This window comes from Periplaneta americana, chromosome 13, assembly GCF_040183065.1.
Source record: "Periplaneta americana isolate PAMFEO1 chromosome 13, P.americana_PAMFEO1_priV1, whole genome shotgun sequence".
Classification (NCBI taxonomy): Eukaryota; Metazoa; Arthropoda; class Insecta; order Blattodea; family Blattidae; genus Periplaneta; species Periplaneta americana.
Window position 1 is genome coordinate 56,117,926 of NC_091129.1, and position 25,454 is coordinate 56,143,379.

General features: G+C 38.5%; 1 protein-coding gene across 4 annotated transcripts; it reads left to right on the forward strand.

Moving 5' to 3' along the window:
• The first annotated feature begins 1,651 nt into the window (after nt 1-1,651).
• On the forward strand, nt 1,652-24,864 carry LOC138711950 (leucine-rich repeat transmembrane neuronal protein 4-like). Of its 4 annotated transcripts, none has more exons than XR_011335544.1 (3): nt 1,652-1,869; nt 2,198-2,317; nt 14,199-14,612. XR_011335544.1 is itself a non-coding variant. In XM_069843254.1 (3 exons), exons 2-3 carry the CDS (start codon nt 2,310-2,312, stop codon nt 19,525-19,527), a joined length of 1,320 nt encoding a protein of 439 aa, XP_069699355.1. In that variant the 5' UTR covers nt 1,652-1,869; nt 2,198-2,309; the 3' UTR covers nt 19,528-24,864. The 4 variants fall into 4 exon arrangements, 1 of the variants encoding a protein (XP_069699355.1); XR_011335545.1 differs by lacking the exon at nt 14,199-14,612 and adding an exon at nt 13,772-14,180; XR_011335546.1 differs by lacking the exon at nt 14,199-14,612 and adding an exon at nt 7,769-7,978.
• The last annotated feature ends 590 nt before the right edge of the window (nt 24,865-25,454 follow it).

Sequence of the window (25,454 nt, forward strand, 5' to 3'; positions counted from 1 at the left end):
AGTGTAATTTCTCTAGATGGACAAAATGCTATAATGTTATTACAGTAACTTCTGATATAATATAATGTAATATAATATAATATAATATAATATAACATAATATAATATAATATAATATAATATAATATAATAATATAATATAATAATATGATATAATATAATATAATATAATATAATATAATGTAATATAATGTAATATAATATAATGTAATATGTAATATTATATAATATAATTTAACTTATTTGAAGGGTTCAAAACCATAGTGGGCCATGCGCCATTTACTGAATACGTAGAAAACAAGGGTTAAAATTAAGTTATTACCATAATAGAATGGAAACCTATAACAAGTAAAATAAAATATACACATTAGATCTAAATTTATTTATTTATTTATTTATTTTATTTATTTCAAATATACAGAATAAGGAAATATAATTACAAAACAAACAAAGAGAAATACAGATAAAATAATACAAGCAATATAAAAAGAAGATACAGTAGTAATTTATTAACAAAATTTGAGACCGAATGAGCAGCGCTCGTGCTCGGTCGCAGTTCAGATATAATATTAAAATAAAAAATAATAATATAAATAAATAAGTAAAATAAAATAGGAACTAAAATATAATTACAGCGGCAATGGAATTATATAATAATATATAATAAATGATGTCAATCTTCATTAAACTATGGTTGCGTGTAATAAAAATTAAGAAACAAGTTAAAGGAATTGTCATTGCACCAAATGAGTCTCTCTGGACCAAAATGATCGCATTTTAATTATTTGGATGCAATATAAATTAAGTGGCATCTTAAACGATTTATCCTTCTATCAAACACGAATGTTCCCTGGATCAAATGTTCTATTTTAATTATGTAATTACTTTATATTTATTTCTAACGGGTGCAGCGGAGCGCATGGGTACGGCTAGTATATATATATATATATATATATATATATATATATACAGAGAAATATCGTATATTATTTTGAACATGCAATGACGTTATTAATGTTTTAGTTCGAGTTATCGTTTTGATGAAAGACATATTTCAGAAATTATTTTTACAGTATAAAATTGTCTCTTCACAGGCAACCTTAGTACTTCAGTGGCAGTGCCAACAACCTCATCTCATTCAAATGACAACATGCATTTGTTTCTTTCCTAAATAAACTAAGAAAGATTACGAAATAGAATTTCCCGGGTGTACAATCAGTTCTCGCTACTATTATCCTTCCATTCCAACTTCATTCTCATCGTATCAGCATGTCATCACCTCTGAAGATATTTGTAGTTTAAAAAGAACTGAAATGAGGAATTACAATTAAACAACATAGGCACAACGACTAATATACTTTCGTGGTCTCTCACTTTGGGTTCTTAATATAAAGTTCGTTATGATATGATGTTCAGTAGCTTATAGTCGCTTCCTTGCACATCCTTTTCCTTTTTTAAAAGCATAATCATCCTGGAACCTCGGAAAATCTGAATATCTTCTGTTGCTGAAGTCGCCAAAGGGAATTAATAATGAAGCTATCTAATCATAAAGTCTTGAAAAATATTCTTGCCATATCTTCTTATTGTTAGAACCGATTGGATCAACATGATAAACATCTAACTGATAAGATATTTCTTATTCTGTTCTGTTATCACATAGTAAGCCTTCACCTACAGTCTAAGTCTGTGGTGACTTGACGACAAGTTGTGAAATATTCGCATTAAAATAAAAGTGCTTTAAAAGGGTTGCAAGAAGTGGAAACATAAACTACGTTAGAACAAGACAAAAAACTACTCATAATCACTCCTTTCCACTAATTTGGAAAATCTAAGGGAAAAGTGTACTTTATTAATACGAAAAAACTAAAGGTGAGTCACACTGCCGAACTTCATAGCGCCAAACACTCGTCACTCCTTGTCATGCGTTTTACAACTAAAACATTTTCTGCCTGCAGCAGATAAATTCATTTCGTACAGCGTTTTTTCATTGGGCCGAAAATACATTTCCATTAAATAAGACACAACCTCTCTTTCGATGGTTATATGATTATCAACTTAAATCGCTAACAATAATTAACACAGTTGATAGTAAGTAAAGAAATGAACACAAGGTCCCACATTACACAAAACATACTTCTCAGATTTATGATTTCAAGAATATTTCAAATTCGACATTGACAAGAATATATTATTTCAGATTTTTTGTCCTGATAATATCAGCATCGGCAAAGAAGATATTTTCTCAACCATTGAATGAAACTTGTGGTCATAAAATATAAAGAACGCATCCTTTATTATTTTATTTCTATATGACAAGGTAAGCTATGGTGTGCTAATCACAAAAAAATGATCACAATAGTTAAAAGAATAAGTTATATGTATACTGTACTCTCCGGGTAAAGTTTTCTGTTAATATCAATGTTTAATTTATTTTAACCAAGCATTTGAAGATGTTACGGAATTTTATTTCATGGCTGAAATATTTCTGTATCTTTTAATGTAAGTTTTGCTCTCAATTTACGCAACTTTCTAAAACATGACTCTTGACATGTCATACATCCTGCCATCTAGGGTGAAATTTCCACAACTGTGTAACATGTAATAGATGTAGGACTGATCTTCACTTAGTGATATACGTACAATCTGAGAAGAATTTTATATTTTCTTGAAGAGGGAGCGTGAAATATAATTAACTAGTAGCTTGTGCAGCAAATACTGCAAACTAAGTCCATAAGAAGTTCGAATAAAAATTTTTCAGATTTATTTTCAATGAAACGTACCGGATATTTTAAAGTTATTTGCTTCTATAATAGTGAAACATACTTTCTCTGAATGTTTTTATGCTAAATACTTTTCCGTGATGCCAAATACTTTTCCTCGAACCTATCCATCTTCAGTTCTGAGTTACAATGCGAAAACGCAAGTAACAATGTCAGGACGATCAGTGGGTTTTTTATGTGGGAATAATGTGGTAGCTCTTTCAGGTCACTGTGGATTGTAGGTGAGAGTTAAGAAAATGTAACGTTTGTCATGCTTTGAACAAAAGACATAGCATCTTGTTATAGCTGCTGCATGCTTCGTAAACTACCCTGAAAGGTAGAGGGCAGAATCACTTTTTTCACTAAGAGATCTTGCTGAGGTGATCAAGAGACTATAAAATCTTGTAGGCATCTTATTTTATCGGTAAGTAATACTTTTTGGTATTTTCTTAGGACTTGTAACTTATGCGCTTCCTCCAGACAATACTCATCCACCAAATATTGCTGGATTAATTTGTGTGACTTATGAATGTATGAGAATGGTTACGAACAGCAATCCAAAATAGTACAAACTGAAGTAAAGTCTTTCTAGTGGGCTTGTTTTGCTGGCGTTGGGCAATGTATTCCAATTACGATTCATCAGGGAAGAGGAGGTGATATACTTAATAAGATCACAGTGAGGGCTTAATTTGGTCCGCCCTTGTCTGCCATGCACAACATTACAGGATTTTGGTGGTCCACCTCTATGGAGACAAAAACACCTGCAATGTCTTCTGCAGTAAGTTTATTGTATCACTGTTGATCTAACATAACATCATCAACAGAACTTAAATCTGCAGACGGCTCATTTTCTTCATTTCCTAATATTTGTCCTGCATTTTTGTAGAAAATAGCATAAAGATTGTTAACAAAAATATCTGACAACTTTTGGAGCGTATTACGTATCTGTGAATGCTGGACATCATTTTGGCCATGTAAAACGTTAGCAAATGTTCAATCAATGATGTATAATTTTTCACAAGCTCGTTATGAATTATTAATGACGGAAGATCAGATACGTAAGTTATTTATGTTTATCCCGTATATTTTCAGCAGTATAGGCTCTTGTGAGGAACCTATTGCGAGATACGGAAAATGAGGCGAATGCTGTATCAGAGTTGTAGAATCTTATATGCGCCCTAAAAAAAATTGTTCATCGTAAATCGTAAGCAGTCTCAGTGTTTCATTCGTTACTGATTGCAAGAAATAAACTTACTCATCACGGTAGCAAGAAGTGAAATGGCCTATTTATATGTTTGGCAGCGATCACAAATCTAATCGATTAAACCAAAGAAATATGAAAATAATTTTGATGTAGTTTAAAGATGCAGCTAAAATAGGAAGCATGACTCAGCTACTACCTAGGAAAATTAGAGAATCACAAATATAAATATCTACATCACACCGCCATTAAATAAATGAAAAAGACACATACCACTTCATTAACAACTATGAAAACATTTCATTTTAAAAACAACATTGTTACCTTACGTAAGTTTTATAGTCTTCAGTAATGTATATATATATATATATATATATATATATATAGCCGTTACTCAGTAAATTATAGAAATGAAGATCTAATTTAAAATATTCTTTCTCTGCTTCTGCTTATATAAAACTTCCAAAGGTTTCTACCACAGAGCTAACTCAGCGGACGAATAGCAGAATATGCATTGAAAGACTCGTCGAATTTATAGCCTATAAATATTTCAGGCATGAAATATAATTGAACAGAACCTTTATAAGCTGGATTAAAACAAAAACAGAGGTTATTATTTTATTAATGCAAATGTGGTATCTGATGATGTCTCACGTAGCGATGAAAATATTAATACTGTCAATTTTATTAGTAACAACAATGTAATTTATTCGTCACAACAATAATTCCTTTCTACAATTCACCTTAAACGCTCTCGTCAACAATTGGATCTTCACTCAACACAGTATTCGTTATAGCACTCCACCGACGACAATGACAATTTACTTGGACTATTACGCACAACAATGAACTGTTAATCTTAACTAATATTTACAAAGCACTATTTACAAATCAGAACTACCAGTTCTCAGTTCACAGTTCTTCTATCTCAGTCACTCGAGTTCACAGTATCTCGAACCACAGACCTTCAGAGACAGTTCACTGTACTCGAACTCGGGTCCCTCCAACTGCGGTCCACTGCACTCGAACTCAGGCCCCTCCAACTGCGGTCCACTGCACTCGAACTCAGGCCTTCGGATGCTGACGCAGATGCGGACGCACACTCGAGTCGAACTCCGGTACACAAGACTGGCTTGCTTGCTCTGGCTTTCTCACTGACTGGCTGACTAATCAACTGAAAACTGCTCGAGTTCGCTGGCGCTTCTTCTTTTATAGCAAAATCATAGTTGCGAGAATTTTCTACAGGTGTGTAGAGAATTATCTGGATATCTCCACTTCGACGCACTTCTGGAAGAGTCGGGAAGTTCCGTTCCCCATTCACTGCGTTAAGTAGCAGCTGCGCGCGCAGCCTCCCCTCGCGTGTAGGCCCCTTTCCCCACTACTCCGCCGCGTGCCATCCCTCCGTGCTCCACGCGATCTGCTTTCTTGCGGGACGCTGGTCGTGAGTTCGAATCTCAAGTCGCTGTCACATTGCCCCCTCCTTAGGGCTGCTCGTCCCGGGCAGTCCCTTGGTAGGCTGCTAATCGGTCCAGATGCACCACCATCATCTTCCCTCGAGGTTGTCGCTGGATGCGGTACACCACGTCGTTGATCCGGGTCACCACGCTGTATGGTCCATCCCAGGCACGCTGCAGCTTTGGTGATTTCCCTTTGGTCCTGGTAGGTCGATACAGCCACACCAGGTCGCCCTCCTGGAATCCTGCAGAGTTGGCTAATCTGTCGTAGCGCACCTTCATCCTGTCGCTGGCCATCTTGAGGTGCTCTCTGGCCAGTTGGTGAACTCCATTCAACTTCTCGGTGAGTTCTGCCACATAGTCGCTGGCTGGTCGGCGCTGGGTGGCGTGCCAAACAGCAGATCACAGGGCAAGCGCAGCTCTCTCCCGAAGACCATGTTTGCCGGTGTCATCCCTGTTGTATCGTGGACCGAAGCTCTGTAGGCCAAGAGGAACAGTGGGACTCTGGCATCCCAGTCTCGTTGATGGTTGGACACCACCTTCCGCAGATGCTCTTCCAAGGTTTTGATGTAGCGTTCCACCATACCATCGGACTGTGGGTGGAGGGGAGTGGTCCTGGTTTTATGCATTCCCAGACGCTCGAGCAATTCTCCCATCAGGTTGGATTCGAAGTTGCGCCCCTGATCGCTATGCAATTCCCGGGGCACCCCGAATCGGCAGATGAAGTTGTCAAGCAGCGCGTCGGCCACCGTCGAAGCCTCTTGGTTGGGAATCGCGTACAACTCTGGCCATTTTGTGAAGTAATCCACGGCGACTAGCAGGTAGCGGTTCCCGCGATCCGTGACCGGGAACGGTCCAGCAACGTCGATGGCGATCCTCTCAAAAGGAGCTCCCACGCTGTACTGCTGCATGGCTCCCCTGCTGCGTGTCCTTGGTCCGCGACTGGCCGCACAGGTGTCGCATCTTCGGCACCATTGTTCCGTGTCGGTTCTCTGATGCAACCAGTAGAACCTCTGTCTTAACTTGTCCAGCGTCTTGTTGGCTCCCAGGTGTCCTCCAGTCACTCCAGCATGAGTCTCCTCCAGCACTTCCTTCACCTTCCTCCTAGGCAGGACAAGTTGTTCTATGCGGGTCCTTCCATCGGCCGACTCCCAAATCCTCTTCAGGATACCGTCCTTGACAGTGAAGGATTCCCACTGGGCCCAGTAGCTCTTGTAAGTGGTGCTACGGTTTGCGATATCGGCCCACACTGGTCTCTGGCCGGACTCCACATCACGCAGTAGCTGTCCAATGTTTGGGTCCTCCAGCTGCTCCCTCCTTATGGCGGCGTTATCCCATCCTGGGCTCGGGTGGGCGGCAATTGCTCGGACTGCGTGGGTGCCATCCCGCTCTTCTACTTTCAGGCAGTGTTTACTGCCATCCGGGCACGGGCGTCGTGATAAGGCATCAGGGTTGGAATGTTTGTTCCCTAGTCGGTGTTCAGAGGTGAAGTTGTACTCCTGCAGTCGTTGAACCCAACGGGCGGTCTGCCCCTCCAGATTCTTGAAGCCCAATAGCCAGGTGAGTGCAGAATGGTCTGTCCTCAGATGGAATTCCTGGCCATACAAATACTTGTGGAAATGCTTCAGGGCTTCCACAATGGCAAGAAGTTCTCTACGCGTCACACAGTAGTTTCTCTCAGCCTTGGATAGTGTTCGGCTGAAGTAGGCAATCACCCTCTCTTGCCCGTCCTGTTCCTGAGAGAGTACTCCGCCGATGCCTACGTTGCTAGCGTCCGTGTCGAGCGTGAACTTCCTTCCAGGGATGGGATATCCCAGTACAGGAGTAGTGCAGAGCGCCTCTTTCAGCGACTGGAAGGATGACTCCGCCTCGTCTGTCCACTGGAATGGTCGTTTCTCCTCGGTCAGCTGGGTTAGAGGCTTAGCGATGTTGGCGTACCCAGCTACGAACCTTCTGTAATAAGCGGCGCAGCTCCTGCTTGTCCCTCGGTCTCGGCCATCCTCTGACGGCTTGTAGCTTCTCCGGGTCCGTGGCCACTCCGTTGGTCCCTACTACGTGCCCCAGGTAGTTGACCTTCTTCTGGAATAGATGACATTTCTTCGGGTTCAACTTCAGTCTGGCTTGTCGCAGTCTATCGAACACTTTCCTCAGGTTCAACAGCTGTTCGCCGAAAGTCTTGCCCACCACGATGACGTCATCAAGGTACAGCAAACAGGTGTCGTATGTCAGGCCTCTCATTACGGACTCCGTTAGTCTCTGGAATGTAGCCGGGGCGTTGCAGAGGCCGAACGGCATAACAGTGAACTGCCATAGTCCCTGGCCTGTAGAGAATGCCGTTTTCTCCTTGTCCTCAGGATGTAGCGCCACCTGCCAGTATCCTGACTTGAGATCCAACGTCGAGAACCACTCTGCTCCGGCCAGGGTGTCCAACGTGTCGTCAATTCGTGGAAGGGGAAAGCAGTCTTTCCTGGTGACGTCATTCAGTCTTCTGTAGTCCACGCAGAAACGCAGGTCCCCATTCTTCTTCTTCACCAGCACCACAGGTGATGACCAAGGGCTGTCGGATTCCTCAATGAGTCCTCTTACTTTCATGCCCTCCAATTGGCTGTCTATCTCCCTCTGTTTAGCTAGAGGGATGCGTCGAGGAGGTTGTCTGATTGGGCGAGCATTTCCGGTGTCGATGCGGTGCTGAACTTTCTCCGTTCTCCCGTAGTCGTTTTCAGACAGACTGAACACGTCCTGAAACTCTGTCAGTAGATCGTGGACTTGTCTTCTTTCTTTTTTGCTTAAATTCGCCGGCAATTCTCGAGCCAGCTCTTTCAGTGATAGGTCTAGATCTGGACGTGGTCGGTGACACTCCTCGTTTTCTGCCAGCGACGTCACAGATACCACCGGCTCGACGTTACCTAGTACAGTTCCACTAGGCACCTCCTTGTCCCGATTGGTGACATTCAGGATCCTCACCGGTACCACCTTCTGATTCGGGAGTAGGGATCTGGCCACATAAACCGCATCTATCGGAGTTGTTTGCGAATCGAGGAGCAGGTTTCTCTTAGGCTGTCCGTCCAGTCTTGCCGTCACCACCATCTCGCAGCCTGCCGGGATTGTCACATGATCCTCCAAGGTGAGTCTGCTGGCCATGGGTTCCCTCAGGAACACTTCATCCTGACCAAAACGGAGGATACGGCGCCGGACGTCCACCGTTGCATCGAAGATCCTCATGGCGTCGAGTCCCAGGATGACGTCTTCAGTGATGTTGGCGACGAACACCCACATCTCCAGTCTCCTCTTTCCCAAGGTCAAATCCAGGAAAACCTCTTTCTGGATGGGCAGGCTCTCGCCTGAGGCAGTACGTAGCTCATATCGGCGCAGCGGCGTCCTCCCAGGTAGGCCACGCACGACTTCCGGTCTGGCGATAGTGAGCGACGCCCCGGTGTCTACCAGTACTCTGCATGGGCGGCCTCTTATCCATCCGTCAGAAATCAGCCCATCGTCGCATCTTCTGTTAACCGTCTTCAAGATTAGCCGAGGGGATGGTGATGACGGCGCCGACGTGCCCCTCATCGCATCGGCCCCTTTTAGTTTTCCTGTTTGTGACCAGATCGGTCACAGTCCCTCCTCAGGTGTCCAGGCTCGCCACAAGATCAGCAGGTAGACACTCCTCGTCTTCGTCGCTCGGGTGATTTCGGTTGACGCTCCTCGACGTCGGCCGCCGCGACGCTCCTAATCCGGTGCGACATCGAGACGTTCGCCGTCAACTTTGCTGACTCCATCCTGAGGGCCGCCGCCAGAGCTGCGTTGATGGTACGATGCTCTGCCAGGAGTAGCTGTTGTCTGATTTCGGGGTCTCGAACTCGGCTTCCGAAGGTGTAGGCCGCCTCTCCAGCGATGAAATCATTAGGTAGGCCCCTGAGGGCCTTATGGGCCAGTTGTTCCACCGCCATCGCGAATTCTTGTAGGGACTCGCCTGACTGTTGGACCCTCGTTTTTAGTTGGGTCCTAAATGCTGCAGCAAGTTGATGGTCACCATAACGTCCCTCCAGGGCCGCCATTATCTCAGCGGCTGTCCCATCTTCTGGAACGCTGTGAAGAATCTCCGACGCCTGTCCCTGAAGCGCGGCCAGCAGCTGAGTAGTTTTCTCTGCCGGCGTCCACCCATTGTGCTCTGCGATGGCCTCGAACTGGCGACGGAATATCGCCCAAGACGTCGTACCGTCTAACTTCGGCGTCTTGACGTTGTGATGTCTGGCTGAAGGCGATGGTTCCGCAGGGCCACTATAGGGAGTCCTCAACTCTGTGGCCGCTTCTTGCATGGCACGTCGAACCTCCTCGGCAACTATCTGTTTATGTTCTCTAGCCTGGCGATCCACCAACGCGAGGATGTGCTTGTTTTCTACAGCATGTTGGTCCATCAGCACACACGTTTCCTCTTGACGACGTTCGAGATCGCGGATTTTGCCGTCGAAATGGTCTACCTCCTGTCTCAATTCGGTTACTGTCTCGTTTATAGTTGTAAAATTCTTGTTTAGGTTGTCAAGATCGGCTTTGAGTTCGTCTTTTACGATGGCGACAATTCCATCTACGTGGGCCGAAACGCTTTCAATTTGCGTAGTGACGTCATCTTTCACTCCGCTTATGTCGCCTTTCATCTCCGTTTTCACTTCACTTATGTCGTTCTTGACCTCACTGATATCGTTCATTTCTGCTTTTACTGCACTTACGTCGTTTTTCATTTCAGCTTTCATTTCCGTGATGGCTTGCAGGATTTGCTGTAGGTTCTCCATTGTCGATAATGTCCCGATTCTGACACCAATGTGAATTTTATTAGTAACAACAATGTAATTTATTCGTCACAACAATAATTCCTTTCTACAATTCACCTTAAACGCTCTCGTCAACAATTGGATCTTCACTCAACACAGTATTCGTTATAGCACTCCACCGACGACAATGACAATTTACTTGGACTATTACGCACAACAATGAACTGTTAATCTTAACTAATATTTACAAAGCACTATTTACAAATCAGAACTACCAGTTCTCAGTTCACAGTTCTTCTATCTCAGTCACTCGAGTTCACAGTATCTCGAACCACAGACCTTCAGAGACAGTTCACTGTACTCGAACTCGGGTCCCTCCAACTGCGGTCCACTGCACTCGAACTCAGGCCCCTCCAACTGCGGTCCACTGCACTCGAACTCAGGCCTTCGGATGCTGACGCAGATGCGGACGCACACTCGAGTCGAACTCCGGTACACAAGACTGGCTTGCTTGCTCTGGCTTTCTCACTGACTGGCTGACTAATCAACTGAAAACTGCTCGAGTTCGCTGGCGCTTCTTCTTTTATAGCAAAATCATAGTTGCGAGAATTTTCTACAGGTGTGTAGAGAATTATCTGGATATCTCCACTTCGACGCACTTCTGGAAGAGTCGGGAAGTTCCATTCCCCATTCACTGCGTTAAGTAGCAGCTGCGCGCGCAGCCTCCCCTCGCGTGTAGGCCCCTTTCCCCACTACTCCGCCGCGCGCCATCCCTCCGTGCTCCGCGCGATCTGCTTTCTTGCGGGACGCTGGTCGTGAGTTCGAATCTCACGTCGCTGTCACAATACCATCAATTAAATGTATAGTATAAAGGTTTTATACCTTACGTATAACATGTTAAGTCATTGACGGAGAACAACATTAAATTTATTTATTTATTTCAAAGACTTATCTGAAAAACATCTTCAAAATGAACTACAAAACAATATAAACATTCAAAGTGACATAAATCTTTATCCCGAGATTACCAATGATTATTGCAGAAGTTATTGATGAACTACAATGATATATATCCACCACTTGCAAGTGACTGTCTGTTGTGTGTGTGCGTGTGCGAGTGCGTGTGTGTGTGAAGGTTAACGCCTTGAATCATGGCGCTGCAATCAAAAGGAAATACTCATACATTTGTTGGGTTAGTCCGATTGACAAATATTAAAAGTAAAACAATTAATAATAGAGAAGAAAAAAGTCTAGACTAAATATTAATTATTATATCGCTACATGTGAACTGACTCTTTTAACTTGCGATGATTATGTTTTCCGTGATTTCCAGAGAAATTTGACTGTTTTGTAGTAATTTAACTCTGCATTAATGGTCTTAAGTGTGATATTACATATTACCAAATATTTAGACACATTTCTACTTATGACCTCTAAAATTCTTCTCATAGAAAAGAATACCAATTCACTAGTTTTCTATACATAACCATAATCATCGTCATCATCATCATCATCATCATTTGATTGAATCATTCGGTGTGCTCGGCTCATAATGCATCGAAATCGTCTTTCCATCATCATTCTGTTCGAACTACACCTCTCTTATTATGTACTAGATCATAACTTGTTGAACTATTCTTGTTTATTCTTAATACGTGTTCTTTCCAGTTAGTTTTCTTTCGACATATTAAGTAATTTGTTCTAAATTATTTAGTTCTTTTCGTCTTCTGAGGCTACTACGTCGTCTAGTTTCATGTCTTAGAAATTTCATTTTGGCACTTCCTATTTTTCTCCATTGTGCTCTATTAAATGCCCAAGTTTTACATCCACTTGAATGATTGTTGCTTATCAAATTTTAATTCAGTGTCCTTTCTAGATTTGTTTTTAAGGATACGTATGACAGTACAGCTGTCAAGGAAAAAAGTGACCGCACTCACGAACAGCGAATATATTCTAAGTCCACTTCGGATCACGGTGATGTTACACCGATACATGAGCTTGTAGGTGCGCACTTGAAGCAGTTTCTGAACTATGGTGTTTAAGCAGAAATCAATCGATATCTGCATCTCATAGTACATCGGTAGAGAGTTCGCTTAATGGTACTAAGGTTCTGAATTCAAATTATCATATTATTTTGTTATTGTTCGTTAGAGATATAAATAATATTCAAGTTATCATTTGTATTATTTTATCGTTCTTTAGCGATATAAATAATATTCATACTATATTCTTATACCGTTCTTTAGCGATATACTGTAAATATGAGTAATATAAATTTAATATCAGGTTTGGAACACTACAGCTGCATAATACGAGTGTTAGTTTTTTCTTCTTATATTATTACATTATATTATCATATAACATAATAAAATGAAAAGGAGTGACGAGGATTTGAACCTGAAACGCTGACATCTAAATTCCGACCTTCTCCCCACTGAGCTACGGCATTTACTTCGAACTGACGTAATGCAACCCATTTTCATAAAAACTGCAACTTAACATTCATGTAGATTATATTCTGAATATTTAATGATATAAAAAGGTTACGTTTATAACAATAATATCTGTAGTTGTCGTAGCAGGTGCAGCAGCAGTAGTACTATTGATAACTGTAACTAAACCATGATTAAGGACGTATTGTGTTCATACAGTTCAATGCAGGTCTTTTGAAAACAAATTTCGGCTCTGAAGTCGAGATTACGAACTATATTTTTTTACTGTGTGGAATTTATGTCTGCGAATGATAGATTTATTAATAAGACTCTAATATGTATGTATATTATTATTTTTAATTGAAAAATGTATATTTTTATCATAGTGAATGAATACTTTGCCATTATTTTAAGACCTAGGTAAAAGCTAAGACTCTTCGAGAAAACCACGACGCCATTTCTGCATGCAACTTTGACTTACATGGTTGCAGAGAGAGGTGAAGGAACGAAAGAAAGTGTAATAGGGATGTGAAAGTCAAGTAGGCGTTTTCACGTTTCAGAAAGGCTAGCTCGGAGATGGGTACATAATTATCAACGTTCGGCATTTTTGGCCGAAAAAATGGGAGTGGTGGAAAGAAAATTTCAACACCACAACAGGACGCCACATTAGTGACAGAGGTTGAAAGGAATCCCTTTCATACCTCTGCTATTTTGAAGGTATTGTAGATGTTACTTTCCCTGGCCACGAAAAGACCGTGAGAAATCCTTTAAGGACCGCCAATTTGAGATATCGAAATGCCATTCCTAGGGAATTTCATAAAGAGGAGAATATAGAAGAGGGCTTAGACTTTGCAGTGGGAAATGATAATCGGGATTGGAAAAGAGTAATCTTTTCTGATGAAATCACCTTTTCTACTACAAAGGCACCTACTCTTATAGGCTATATCGTCTTTCTGACACCCGATTCGAACAGAGATACGCTGCCATTCGTACCCGTAGTGGTAGAGTATCTGTGTCATGTTAGAAGTGGATTTCTTATCGCGGAGTGGGTACAATCTATCGCATTCGTCGTAAATTGAACCAGCAGAAATATCAACGGTTGCTGAAACGCTATATTTTCTTCATGCTAGATTAATATCCTGCTGGAATTCTTCAATTCCAGCAGGTGATTCATCCAGTCCACACGTCTCAATGATTCACTGGTTTGCGAGGAGAGAGGATACCGAACTGATAGACTGGCCTTGTCGCTCTCCAGACTTGAACCCTTTGGAGAATATGTAGGCACAAGTAAAGAAGCATATTCAGAAAAATTGACCCAATTTCCCTCCAAGACGTGCTGATGATTTGTGGAATTATGCTGTGGCTGAGAACAGCCGCGATTTGAAAAGACTAGTCGATTATATGCCCACTCGACTGCAAGCTATGATCGAGATGGGAGGAAGATGGACTAAATATTGAATCGTGGCTTTTCGTTTTTTTAACTTTTAATTGTTTGAATTTTCTAAGGCAGACGCCAGTAACTTTGTTTTGTTTATGCCACGAAAGACATTTTTGTTGACAATAAAATTTTTCTTTCTTTCCATTTGCAGCTATAATGTCATAATAAATAATGATAAAGTCATGGCAAAATACATTCATGAACCTGATTCTAACTACTGAAACAGTCATAAAAGAGACAGGAGCAATCATATTTTCTCTCTCTTTTAAAAAATAAAAAGGACTAGGTTGTATTCGAACGCACTACCTCATGAATACCAGCCCAGATGTGTGGGATCTAATACCAGCTGTCATACAGGAATGGAACAATCTTCCTCAAAACAAACTGGATAACCTGGTTTCCTGCACGCCACGTCGTACCCAGGAATGTCTACGACATTTTTTTTCGTTATGTGTGTAAGGAATTTAAAATTTAATTTGTATTTTTCTTTAAGCAATTGACATGTAATAGAAATGCATAGAAATGTATGGCACATCTGCTTCAGAAATAAAAAAATTCTGAAATATGCAAAACTTTTTTTGACCAGTGTAAAAATGCATTCATTATTTATGTATTACAGTTTTCAATGCACTATCTGATTGTCTTAAAGCTTTGAAGGATCGAGAGAAAAAGTTTAGAACATTATTAACCAAATTTATCCATATTCATATCTCCTACTTAACTGATGAATAGGGTTAACTGTTTCCGCTTGTAAACTGAATTTCTCTGCTTACTATGCTTTATATAAATCTGTGTACAGTAATTTGCTTGTTCCATATTTCAAAGCTGCAATGGTGATGTAAGAGTAATACTCATGCAGTAAAATAAATTAAATTAAATTAAAATATTGGCAGTGCTTCTCTATCTCAGACCGCCATTTCAGGATTCAGACAAATATAAATTTCCTCAATAAAGCTTTGAAGATAACGAAATCTTGACATTCCATTTTGGTAACTTCCTTTGTTGCCAATTCAAGATTTTAGTCGGTGCTTTTACTTTATCATGGATCATATACGAAGTTCGTTCAAGCATTCATTTATAGTCGTCTGACTGCATGATCTTATAGCGACTACAGTTTATATTGGAGTGCCTTGTTCACGTCAATGAATCTGCTGAAGATATCAGCAACACAGGCCAACTTACACAGCCAAATTTCATCATACATTGCTTCAAACTAAAATAATTTTTCACAAAGAAACAAACGGCAGCTATGACGAGGGAGAAGAATTAATTATAAAATAAAATAAAATTGATTAGAATAAAATATTGACGATCGAACGAACTGGCTCAGACTGTAGCGTTTGAGACCATTCTAGAGGTCCTGGATTCAAATCTCGTGGTCGACCAATCTGACTGGGGTTTTCCGTATTTTTCCTCAATCACAAAGGCAAATACTGTATTGGAAATTTACATACCATGATTCATCAGCGCCTCAATCACCAAATCATAGACATTAAACAAAATCTATAATCAGTTACATGAACATAACGTCGGCTTAGAGTGTAAACCTGCTAACCGCCAAAAAGAAAATTTTGCAAGAGAAGCAAAAAACTGAGTTTAAATTAACTCTGAAACTGTAGGACCAAATCCAAAGTACAGGTACAAATGTCACCTATACTTCGGATTTGGTCCTAAAGTTAATTTAAACTCAGTTTTTTGCTTCTCTTGTAAAATTTCCTTTTTGGCGGTTAGCAGGTTTATACTCTAAGCCGACATAACCCATCTGCAACATACAATAGACACAGGAACTCAACAATAGTAAAACGGCTTCTGGTATACCCACAGATCCTAAACACGGGATATGACTACAGATATTAAAGCCTGTATAAATGAACTTAATCAACAAAAATTAACAAATTTAAAATTATAGTTATTATAATATCGTTAATATCTGAACAGAAAGTAATGTATTTCACTATACATAAAACGAATTGACAACAAGAGCATCTTACCGGACGTAACAGAAATTAAGCTATTTACAGATTCGGAGATCGTCAAGAAGTGCCTTCTAACTGTATGTGATACTTTATTTTCTAAATTTCCAAATGCAAAACAGAGTATAGGTGAAATGAAACAACCAATCAACCTGCTCGTATTGATATGATTATGCAGAAGACTAACAGGGTCCGCCCTTCAACTTCAAATTTCCAGTGATATGGTCATTACTTTTTACTTCATATTGATATAATAATAATAATAATAATAATAATAATAATAATAATAGCAAGACTAACAAGAGTAACTGTAGTAACTTTCGGGGAATAACACTTTTGTTCATGTCGTACATTTTGTTAAACATTCTTTTGAGAAGATTAACTCCATTATACAAGCTGGATGAAATTATTGAGAAGCATCAGTGTGATCGACTATTGTTCAGATTTTTTGTATTCGACAGATATTGGAGAAAAAATGGGAGTATAAGGATACAGTACATCAGTTATTCATCAATTTAAAAAAGGCGTATGACTTGGTTAAGAGAGAAGATTTACACTACATTCTTATTGAATTTGATATTCCCGAGAAATTAATTCGATTAAATTGTGTCTCAGTGAAACGTACAGCAGAGTCCGTATAGGTCAGTTTCTATCTGATATCTTTCCAATTCGCTGCGTGCTAAAGCAAGGAGATGCACTAACATCTTTACTTTTTAACTTTGCCCTAGAATATGCCATTAGGAAAATCCATGATAACAGAAAGGGTTTGGACATCCTTTCCCCTTGAAAACACTGTGTATCAGAGCTTTAAAATTAGCATCGCAGTACATGTTTCGGGCATAAATCCGAATTAAATTTTATGCTACATATTTCTCATATACTATCAAAGTGTAATTTAAAGCATAGAAAATGAAAATTTACTGGCTCTCAACTGTAATAAAAGTATCCCCTGCCCTGAAGAGAAAAACACAACAATCGTATGAAGGCAAGCTACAGCAGTTCACTGACGGCTTGTATAGTAGGTCATTGCAGTTTCTACAGTAATTTAATTTTGTGTTCATAGAAATTCTGCTGTGAAAATGTTACATTCGAATTTTGAATAATTAAAATATGTATCGGTGTTTTAGAATAATTTATGATGCTATGAGTACTATAGTGGATGTATCAACCACACGAAATAAGATGTTCAGCCACCATTATACCCTAGAGCAGTGGTCGGCAAAAATCACGTCATATAAAATGCAGCCCGCAATACACAGCAAAGGGGAAGGTAGGAGGTGAAGGATACCCAAACTGCTTAACGTTGAAAGAAAAGTGATTACCTAGGTAAGGGAGATCACGCCTTATCTTTCCGCTCTGCTTATTTATTGAGGAGCTGACTTGCGACTCAAGAAGCGCTGACCACTGCTGTACAGTTCAATTGAAGCTTATCAGGCCTTCTCCGCTCACTGAGAGCTCTGGATACCGATATTCTTAAAAGAGAGCACAATTGCTCTGAGTGGTGACGTCACAGAGCACTGATCTGCCGATCACAGAACTAATATCTATTAAATAAATTTTCGTTACCACGTGGGGCTATAGTTCGTTACATATGAATATATTGCATTAGTTTAATTTCTTAACAGTGAGGATGAAACTAACCAAAGTGTGATATTTTCTTAAACATGTGAAACTAGACGTGTCATTTATTTTTTAAGTTTTATAGGCAAATTGTATAAGTTCCGATAAGGTGAAATGAATAGAATTATTTATTGTATATTTTGCCGTCTTAATAGCTCATCTTATGCTAAGTGAAATACTGTTCACTAAATTAGCATGATGTGTATGACAAATATATTTAGTGAACAGTAGTTCATTTAGCATAAGATAAGCTGTTCAGACGGCAAAACATACAATAAATAATTATATGTGTCATTTACTTTAAGTAAGTATTTACGTTCGATAATCCTCTGGCTTATGCATATTTTTCTTGTTTCGATTTTGTCTTGGGTAAACCTATAACTTTCTTTTGTATTAGTATTATATTATCATGTATTTCCTTTTTATTCTCCCCTTGAGTGAAAGAGAAGGCCTCACGCCCTTAACTCTACCAAAAAAAAAAATAAAGCAATAAAAACACAGGATTATTAATATGACTTCATTCAATGTTTAGTGATGAATTTAAATATCTAATTGATTCTATTTTCTCTGTTCAGATTTATCAACATTATGAAGAATGCAGTGAGGAGATTTATCCTGATTCATGCAATGATGGTAACGTTTTGTACGCAACGTGTAATTTCTTCTTGTCCAGCAGAATGCACTTGTCCGAATATTAAAAATGACTGGAATCTAACTTTAATTGTTCAATGCAAAAACAGAAATCTCTATTACGTTCCAAAAACTTCATCTGCTCCCAATGTGAATATCCTACTACTATCCTACAACCGAATACACGAGCTGAATATTCATGATTTCAAAGGCTACGTCAATGTGTTCAAACTGGACATAAGAAACTCTGCAGTGACAAGCATTCATTCCTTGACATTTCATGAGATGAAACATCTGAAAAGTATCGACATCTCTAACAACAACTTAGGTTACATCTCGCCACGGATATTCGAAGAGAACATAGAACTGGAAAATGTGTCATTAGGCAATAATCCACTTTCAATGATACAATCGAACTCTCCGATCCTAATATCAAACTCAATCACATTTCTCGATCTCAGCCGCAGCAAAATCACAAAATTATATCCAGAAAGTTTTTCAAATCTCACTAGCTTAAAATTCTTGGATCTAAGTAGCAATCGTATAAAAGACATATCTCAAGACACCGCTGTGTCACTATTACGCAACAGTCAAGTCAACTTCAACAACAATTTATTTAAGTGTCATCCTCATTTTAAAAGACTTGTTTGTTCCTTGTATGAGAAGTCAGGTTCGCAAGTTTCTCACCTAATGTGCGAATTGAAAAAAGGGCACAGAGGAGTGTTCAGCCCTTCAGATCAAGAAAAAATGTGTCAAAAATATATCTCTAGATCAGAATCACCCAAGTATAACGAAACCACCTCATCAGTTGTAGAAACCTTCTTTCCCATTATCCTTCTAACTACCGCTGTTAACCATTCTGACGGATCAACACTACCTATGAAATACGCTCCACTGGAAAATATTTCTGTTGAAACTAGCTACAATATTTCAGCAATTGAAGAATCATCTAAAGATGATAGTATACCTGACCATTCCTCCACTAAACTCTTCTCGTTTCCAACCATACCTACACCAACTACTAAAGCAACAATTCTGAGCCATGACAATATGTCTAGTGGATTTGCATTAATAATTATAATTTGTATTGTATCGACCATTTTACCTTTGTTATGTGTGATTCTATTATACGGACGTATAAAAGTGAAAAATAACTCAAGCAGAAAAGAAAGGGATAAATTCTATTGGTATAATTCAGAACGTTTCTTAGTCTATGATAAGGGTGCAATATCAGATAACTCTCACAATGACGAATAGTTATTGTCTTAAAATAAGAGTGTACATCAGAGGTTTATCAGTATCAGTAAGTTCTGAGTTCTAAGTTTATGAGCTGAATAGAATTATCTTCAGATAAGAGAACATATCTAATCTACAACAGAACGTGAAAAAGCATTTTGTCCCCTTAAGTCACATGCATTACTTATGTGCTACAAGAGGCGGCTTACTGTAATAATAATAATATAAATAATAATAATAATATAAATAATAATAAAAATATAAATAATAATAATGATAATAATAAATGCGGGGGGCAAAGACTAAGTGGGATTTCCCGGTCTCTGATCAGGTCAAAAACCCTGATAGAACTCATATTTAACCCTTGCGGTGAATTTCAGTCAAGTCCGGAGGGCCTAATTAGGCCTAGTCAAATCCACTCTCCTCACCTCCACGTTGGGGCCCCCTGGGATCTTTTAAGATGCGAAAGAGAGAGTGGTGTGCGGAAAGAACGGGAATCTACCGCATTTATCTTTTTCAAGAAAAAAGTGGATCGTATGTGATAACTAAAAGGAAGAAAGATTGGATAATGATGGGTTTGCAGTGAAAGACTAGCTCTTGGACATAAAACTATGAATGAATAGTAAATACGTTGATATGTAACAAGATAAAATGGTAGAATTTTGTACTCAAATATTGAGAATAGTTACGCTGTTTCAGGCGGTAAGGCTTTAGAATTTTAGAATACTTAACACAAAAATTTGCAGTTGCAACTTTGTTTTAAAATTAGTAAAGTAAACAAAAAAAAAACCAAAACCGAAACACAGAAGTGATTCGAATTATTCAATTTTTTTTTTAATTGAGAACCACAGAATATTCATTCATAGAACAAAGGGAGGTAAAATTGATGCAATTACAAAATTAAATCTATTCATTTTTCGCAACATAAGTCAGATGTCTCTATGCAATTACCGAACAATTTCTCACACATTGAAAAAGTTAAGTCGTTCTAAAACTAAATGTCAAATGGCTAATTATGAATCTATAGTACTTAATTTGTTTTATGAATCTATAGTACTTAATTTGTGTTGTACGACAGAGAAAATTTGTTTCTCCTTGTAAAATTGACAAATTGCTCTGATAGTGTGTTTTTACTGTCAATATGTTGTATTGAAGTATAAAAGTATTATATTTCGTGGATTCGTAAGATTCGCTTATAGCAGAGGAAATGGGCTCATGTTGGCAATACTGGCGAATTGCTATGAAATTATGGATTTGTTATAATCCCTCATAGATTGAAATCGTCAATTACTGTATTGCAACATAAATAACCGTAGAGTCGTGGTCTAAGGTATCTTACCTGGACTCACGTTATAGAATTAGCACTGGTTTCAGTCTTTATGGGGAAGGTTTTTCTCATGAATTTCCAACTAGTGCATAGGATCGGTGCCCACCCAGCAACGTGATAAACTTTTGGAGCTACAACAGGTAGCGAAATCGGTTTTGAAAACCAGTTATAGCGGTTGTGGGGATCATCGTCCTGACTACACTACAGGTTTTACCAAAAGTTTGACACCCTACCATAAGTGATGTTACACTCCTGTCATCATACTTACATGAAATCCCTTGATGTTTATACAGCGACTAAATGCCTGTGAAAAGTGAAGTTTTTACTGCAAACCCAATCAGTCTGTCTTCCAAACTGTGCATTATATAACAATTTGTCTGTTATGAAACTTATTGAAAAATTAAATATTGTGTAGAAAAAATTAATTACTCCAGGATGCATTGACTTATATCAGTCAACTTTGTAATGGATTTAGACATATCTGAAAGATTTCTTGTGTAATTATTGTTTTCTGTTTAAAAAATTGTGCCACTTCGTCCAGGCATTGTAATCCAAACTGATTCCCCTCCCCCTTCAGGAAAAATGGCCGTTTTCTAAATTCTCTTGAGCTTGAAATTCGCGGCAAATAGACCAGAGTCCGCCACTGCCATTTACAACATTAAATTGGGAATTGGTAACATTGGTGAAACAGCTTATTCCCTCCATTTCTAGTAATCATCTGTGGAGTTTATTACAAGTGCAAAAAGATTGGATTTCTTCCCTGAAAAAAAAAATGAAAATAGGTCGTTTGAGTGTGGAGAGAAGTCGCAGATTATTGGGATGTGAAAGAATGACTGGAGATAATACCTAACTCCATCCCAAAATTCATTGATCTAAGTCATTCTGAAGTAATTAACTTTCTTGCTACACAGTAATTTTTCAATAAGTTTCCTAACAGAAAAATTGTTATATAATCCACAGTTTGGAAAATAGACAGACTGGGTTTGAGTAAAAACTTGACGTTTCACAGGCATTTGGTCCCTGTATAAACATCAGGTGGTTTCACATAAGTATAAGGACACAGTGAAACCACCTATGGAGGAGTGTCCTTAAACTTTTGGTAAAACCTGTATACCTCCGTTCAGGTTGCATGATCGTTCGCCTATGTTAAGGCTTGTGGACGTGAGGTAGCAGCGGGCTGGTCGGCCTCTGTCTTTCACGGACTGTTCACGCCACCGATAAATGGCAAATTAATGCCAGAATTGTGAATCTATGAGATTCATTTGCAACAGAGTAATCCTGCTCATGTTGGCAATACTGACAAATTGCTCTGAAATTGTGGATTAAGTTACTACAATCCCCAAGACATTCAGTAGTCAATTACAGTATTGTAATGTACTACATGAGCAGATTCTCTTTCGATAGGAAAGCAGCAATAATTTTGGCTATGCGGGAGCTCTTCCACAAACCGGTTACAAAGACAGCGCAGTATCGGCTATTCGACAAAACATAAACTATTAAATTACCAAATATAAGTAATTAAAACGTTATTTCTTCATTCAACTTAAGAAATGAGATTCAAAAATTGCCAGTCATCTTCTTCCAAACATTTTTAGTTGTACAGAGTGTCTGATTTAATCCGTTCGTTTTTGTTTACGCAGCCCAAATATCAGTCCAGAAATGAGGAAGGTATATAATGATTTCGCAGGCGGAATCAGAGGTATATATTAGCGTCCTCGTGAATGTTGTACGTTTGATAATTTTATGATAAACAAGTACAATCACTCTGTTAGTTATTTATTTTATTTCGGCTTTCCAATGTTTCTTCTATTCGCGTTTATCATTGAATAGTGTTCATTGAGTCAATTGCTCTTCTTATAATCCCGATATTATTTCTTAATGCGTAAGTTATCTCCAATTTCTCAGATTATTTTTTTTTTGTTTCATTCGGAATAACTAACAAACGTCATAAAAGTAAGTTTAAAGAAAAGACAGCGTAGAGTTTTAACACAATTTATTTATTAATTTAAATATATTTCAAGTTTTTCACTCCTAACGACACCACCATGTGAACGTCACAACCTAGGAGACCAAGAAAAACGTTGGATTCAGACTATGACATACCAAATGGTCTATGACATACAAGATCAATGACAACCCGCATAAAGCTGGAGCATCTCGATATATTCTGCTTCCTGGAACATGTTATGTTCAATAATTACTGTATTCGCTCGCTATCTTTCGCTTTTTTGTCATGAATTTCAGAGATTCGAAACGTGAATGATTACCGAAGACAGGATTCGAGCTTCCATAGGTATTTTCAGTTTTAAGTAGTTTTTACTAGGACGTTCTAGGATCACCTGGAATCGGAGTTCGAAGTGAAAGAGTACGAAAAGGAGAACCGGGAATCGAATTCTCACAGGCAGTCGAAATATACATAGAACCATTACTCTAGATGACAGCCATGAACTACCTTGAGAGATCCACGTATTAAAAATGGATGTTTCTTTCCTCAAAAGCATGGTATGAATCAATATATTAATCAGTCCACTCGTCTATGCTTATTTATCATTTTAGCTGTTTTCAATCGTTATTAAATCTAAAATATAATCGCTGCGAATTAGAGAATCTCAACGACGAAAAGTGTCACCCCCTAGTGTTGTTCGTGATGTCTCAAACAGTTTATAAACGGCTTGAGTGAGACACTCTGTATCTGATAATATTTTACATTTATAGTTTGTGGTTTGTCGAAATAGCTATAGCCTATATATTTCACCGTTTGCGTTACCAATGTGTGGAAGCACGTCCTCTGGTAGCCAAAGTTGCCGCTCACCGGCCATAATTGTGAATCTATGAGATTCACTTAGAGCAGAAAAATTCTGCTTCTGTTTGCAGTTCTGACGCGTTGTTCTGAACTTAAGGATTACGACATGGGTACATTTCTTAAGACATTGCAATCGTCACATAAAGGTCTGCAACATAAATGGCAAATTATTGCTACATTGTGAATATATGAGATTCACTTACAGTAGCAAATTCTGCACCTGTCTACAATTATGACGAGTTGTTCTGAATTTGTGGATTAACTAAATAATCCTTCATACTTACGCATCGTCAATGAAGCATTAGATTATGAAGGTAGTTGTAGTAGTGATGTCGTCGTCGTCTTCCTAACAAGTATTAGGAAAAGTGGCCTGTTACGGTCTCAAACTAGAATTTTCAGTCCATCTCTTCTTTGGACGGCCTAGAGATCTTTTGCCATACGGATGGTAATGAAACAGTGCTTTTGGAATTCTGCATCGATTCATTCGTTCGAGATGACCCTTCCACTGAAGTTCATATTTGCTGATGAACTGCATAATGGGTTCTATTTGAAGTTCTTGCATTATGTCCTCATTTTTTTATGATCCCAGCGAGTATGTCCAGCTGTTGGTCTCATAAACCTCATCTCACTTGCTGTTATTCTACTGACATCTTTATTCTTCACAGTCCACGCTTCACTGCCATAACTTAATACTGGCTGTGCTAAGGTTAGTAGTGATGTTAACTGCGAAAATGAAGATTAGTGAGTAATAATATAATTAGTAACGGATTGATATTATTTTGACTCTGTAGTACATAGGCCTAAGTAATGCATGTGGCTTCGAATCTGTAGAATTTCGTTCGATTACTGACGAGGACTGTAGAATTTCACATCAGCCATAGAATAGGAGTGTTTGTTCCTGATCATTTACAAATAACACTATATTCGTTATTATTAGTTTGTTATTACTGTAGTGTTGTTTACTTTTGTTGAGAAATATATATTAAGCATTACTGCCATTTTACTGAAATTATTAACAATTACTTGCATCTTATATTGTAACTTATATCAGAAAAATGTGTTGAATTTAAGTTAAATAATGTAAAAGTCCACCATAAATATTAATTATAAAGTTGGTTGAAGAATAAATATATCATATCATCTAAGTTAAATAGGCCCTATAATGTGATAAAATATGTCATGTGCTGTACTGTGTGAAATAATAATCATTAAAATTGTTATTGAGTGATTAAGAGGCTTATAGAGTGTGAATTTCTAATGCATGTTTAGAATAACTACCGCCTTCGATGTGAAAAATGCACATACTTGAAGGATCCACGGAAAGAACATACTAAGTCACTTTTCTTACATTTTACAGGGGAGAATTTCTTAACTTCAATACGTGATATAATTCAGACGCTAGATTAGCGATTGATAAAGCGTTGTAAAATAAACCAAAAACAAAAGAAAAGATATTACATATACAGGAAGAGATACGCCTATCCCACGCATGTCATGGAATTAATCGCTTAAAATCGGAATAGTAACACATGGTAAGCGAATGGGTCCACAAAAAATGTCATTTCTTAAATTAATGTTGAGGTAAAGAAATTCAACCTTTTTAAAATGGCTATACAGAATAATATCAGAACGTTTTTGTTACCTGTTAGCAATCCTACATGAAAATCATCCCATAAGTACTTGAGGATGGGAGTTGGCTAAATTTGTGTAAGATTTTCAGGACAATTAAAGATTTTCTGACGAATTCGTTGTAAAAGATATCCATATTGAGTGTGGTAATAATTTAGAATACACGTTTCTTAAGTGTTTATCAAATAT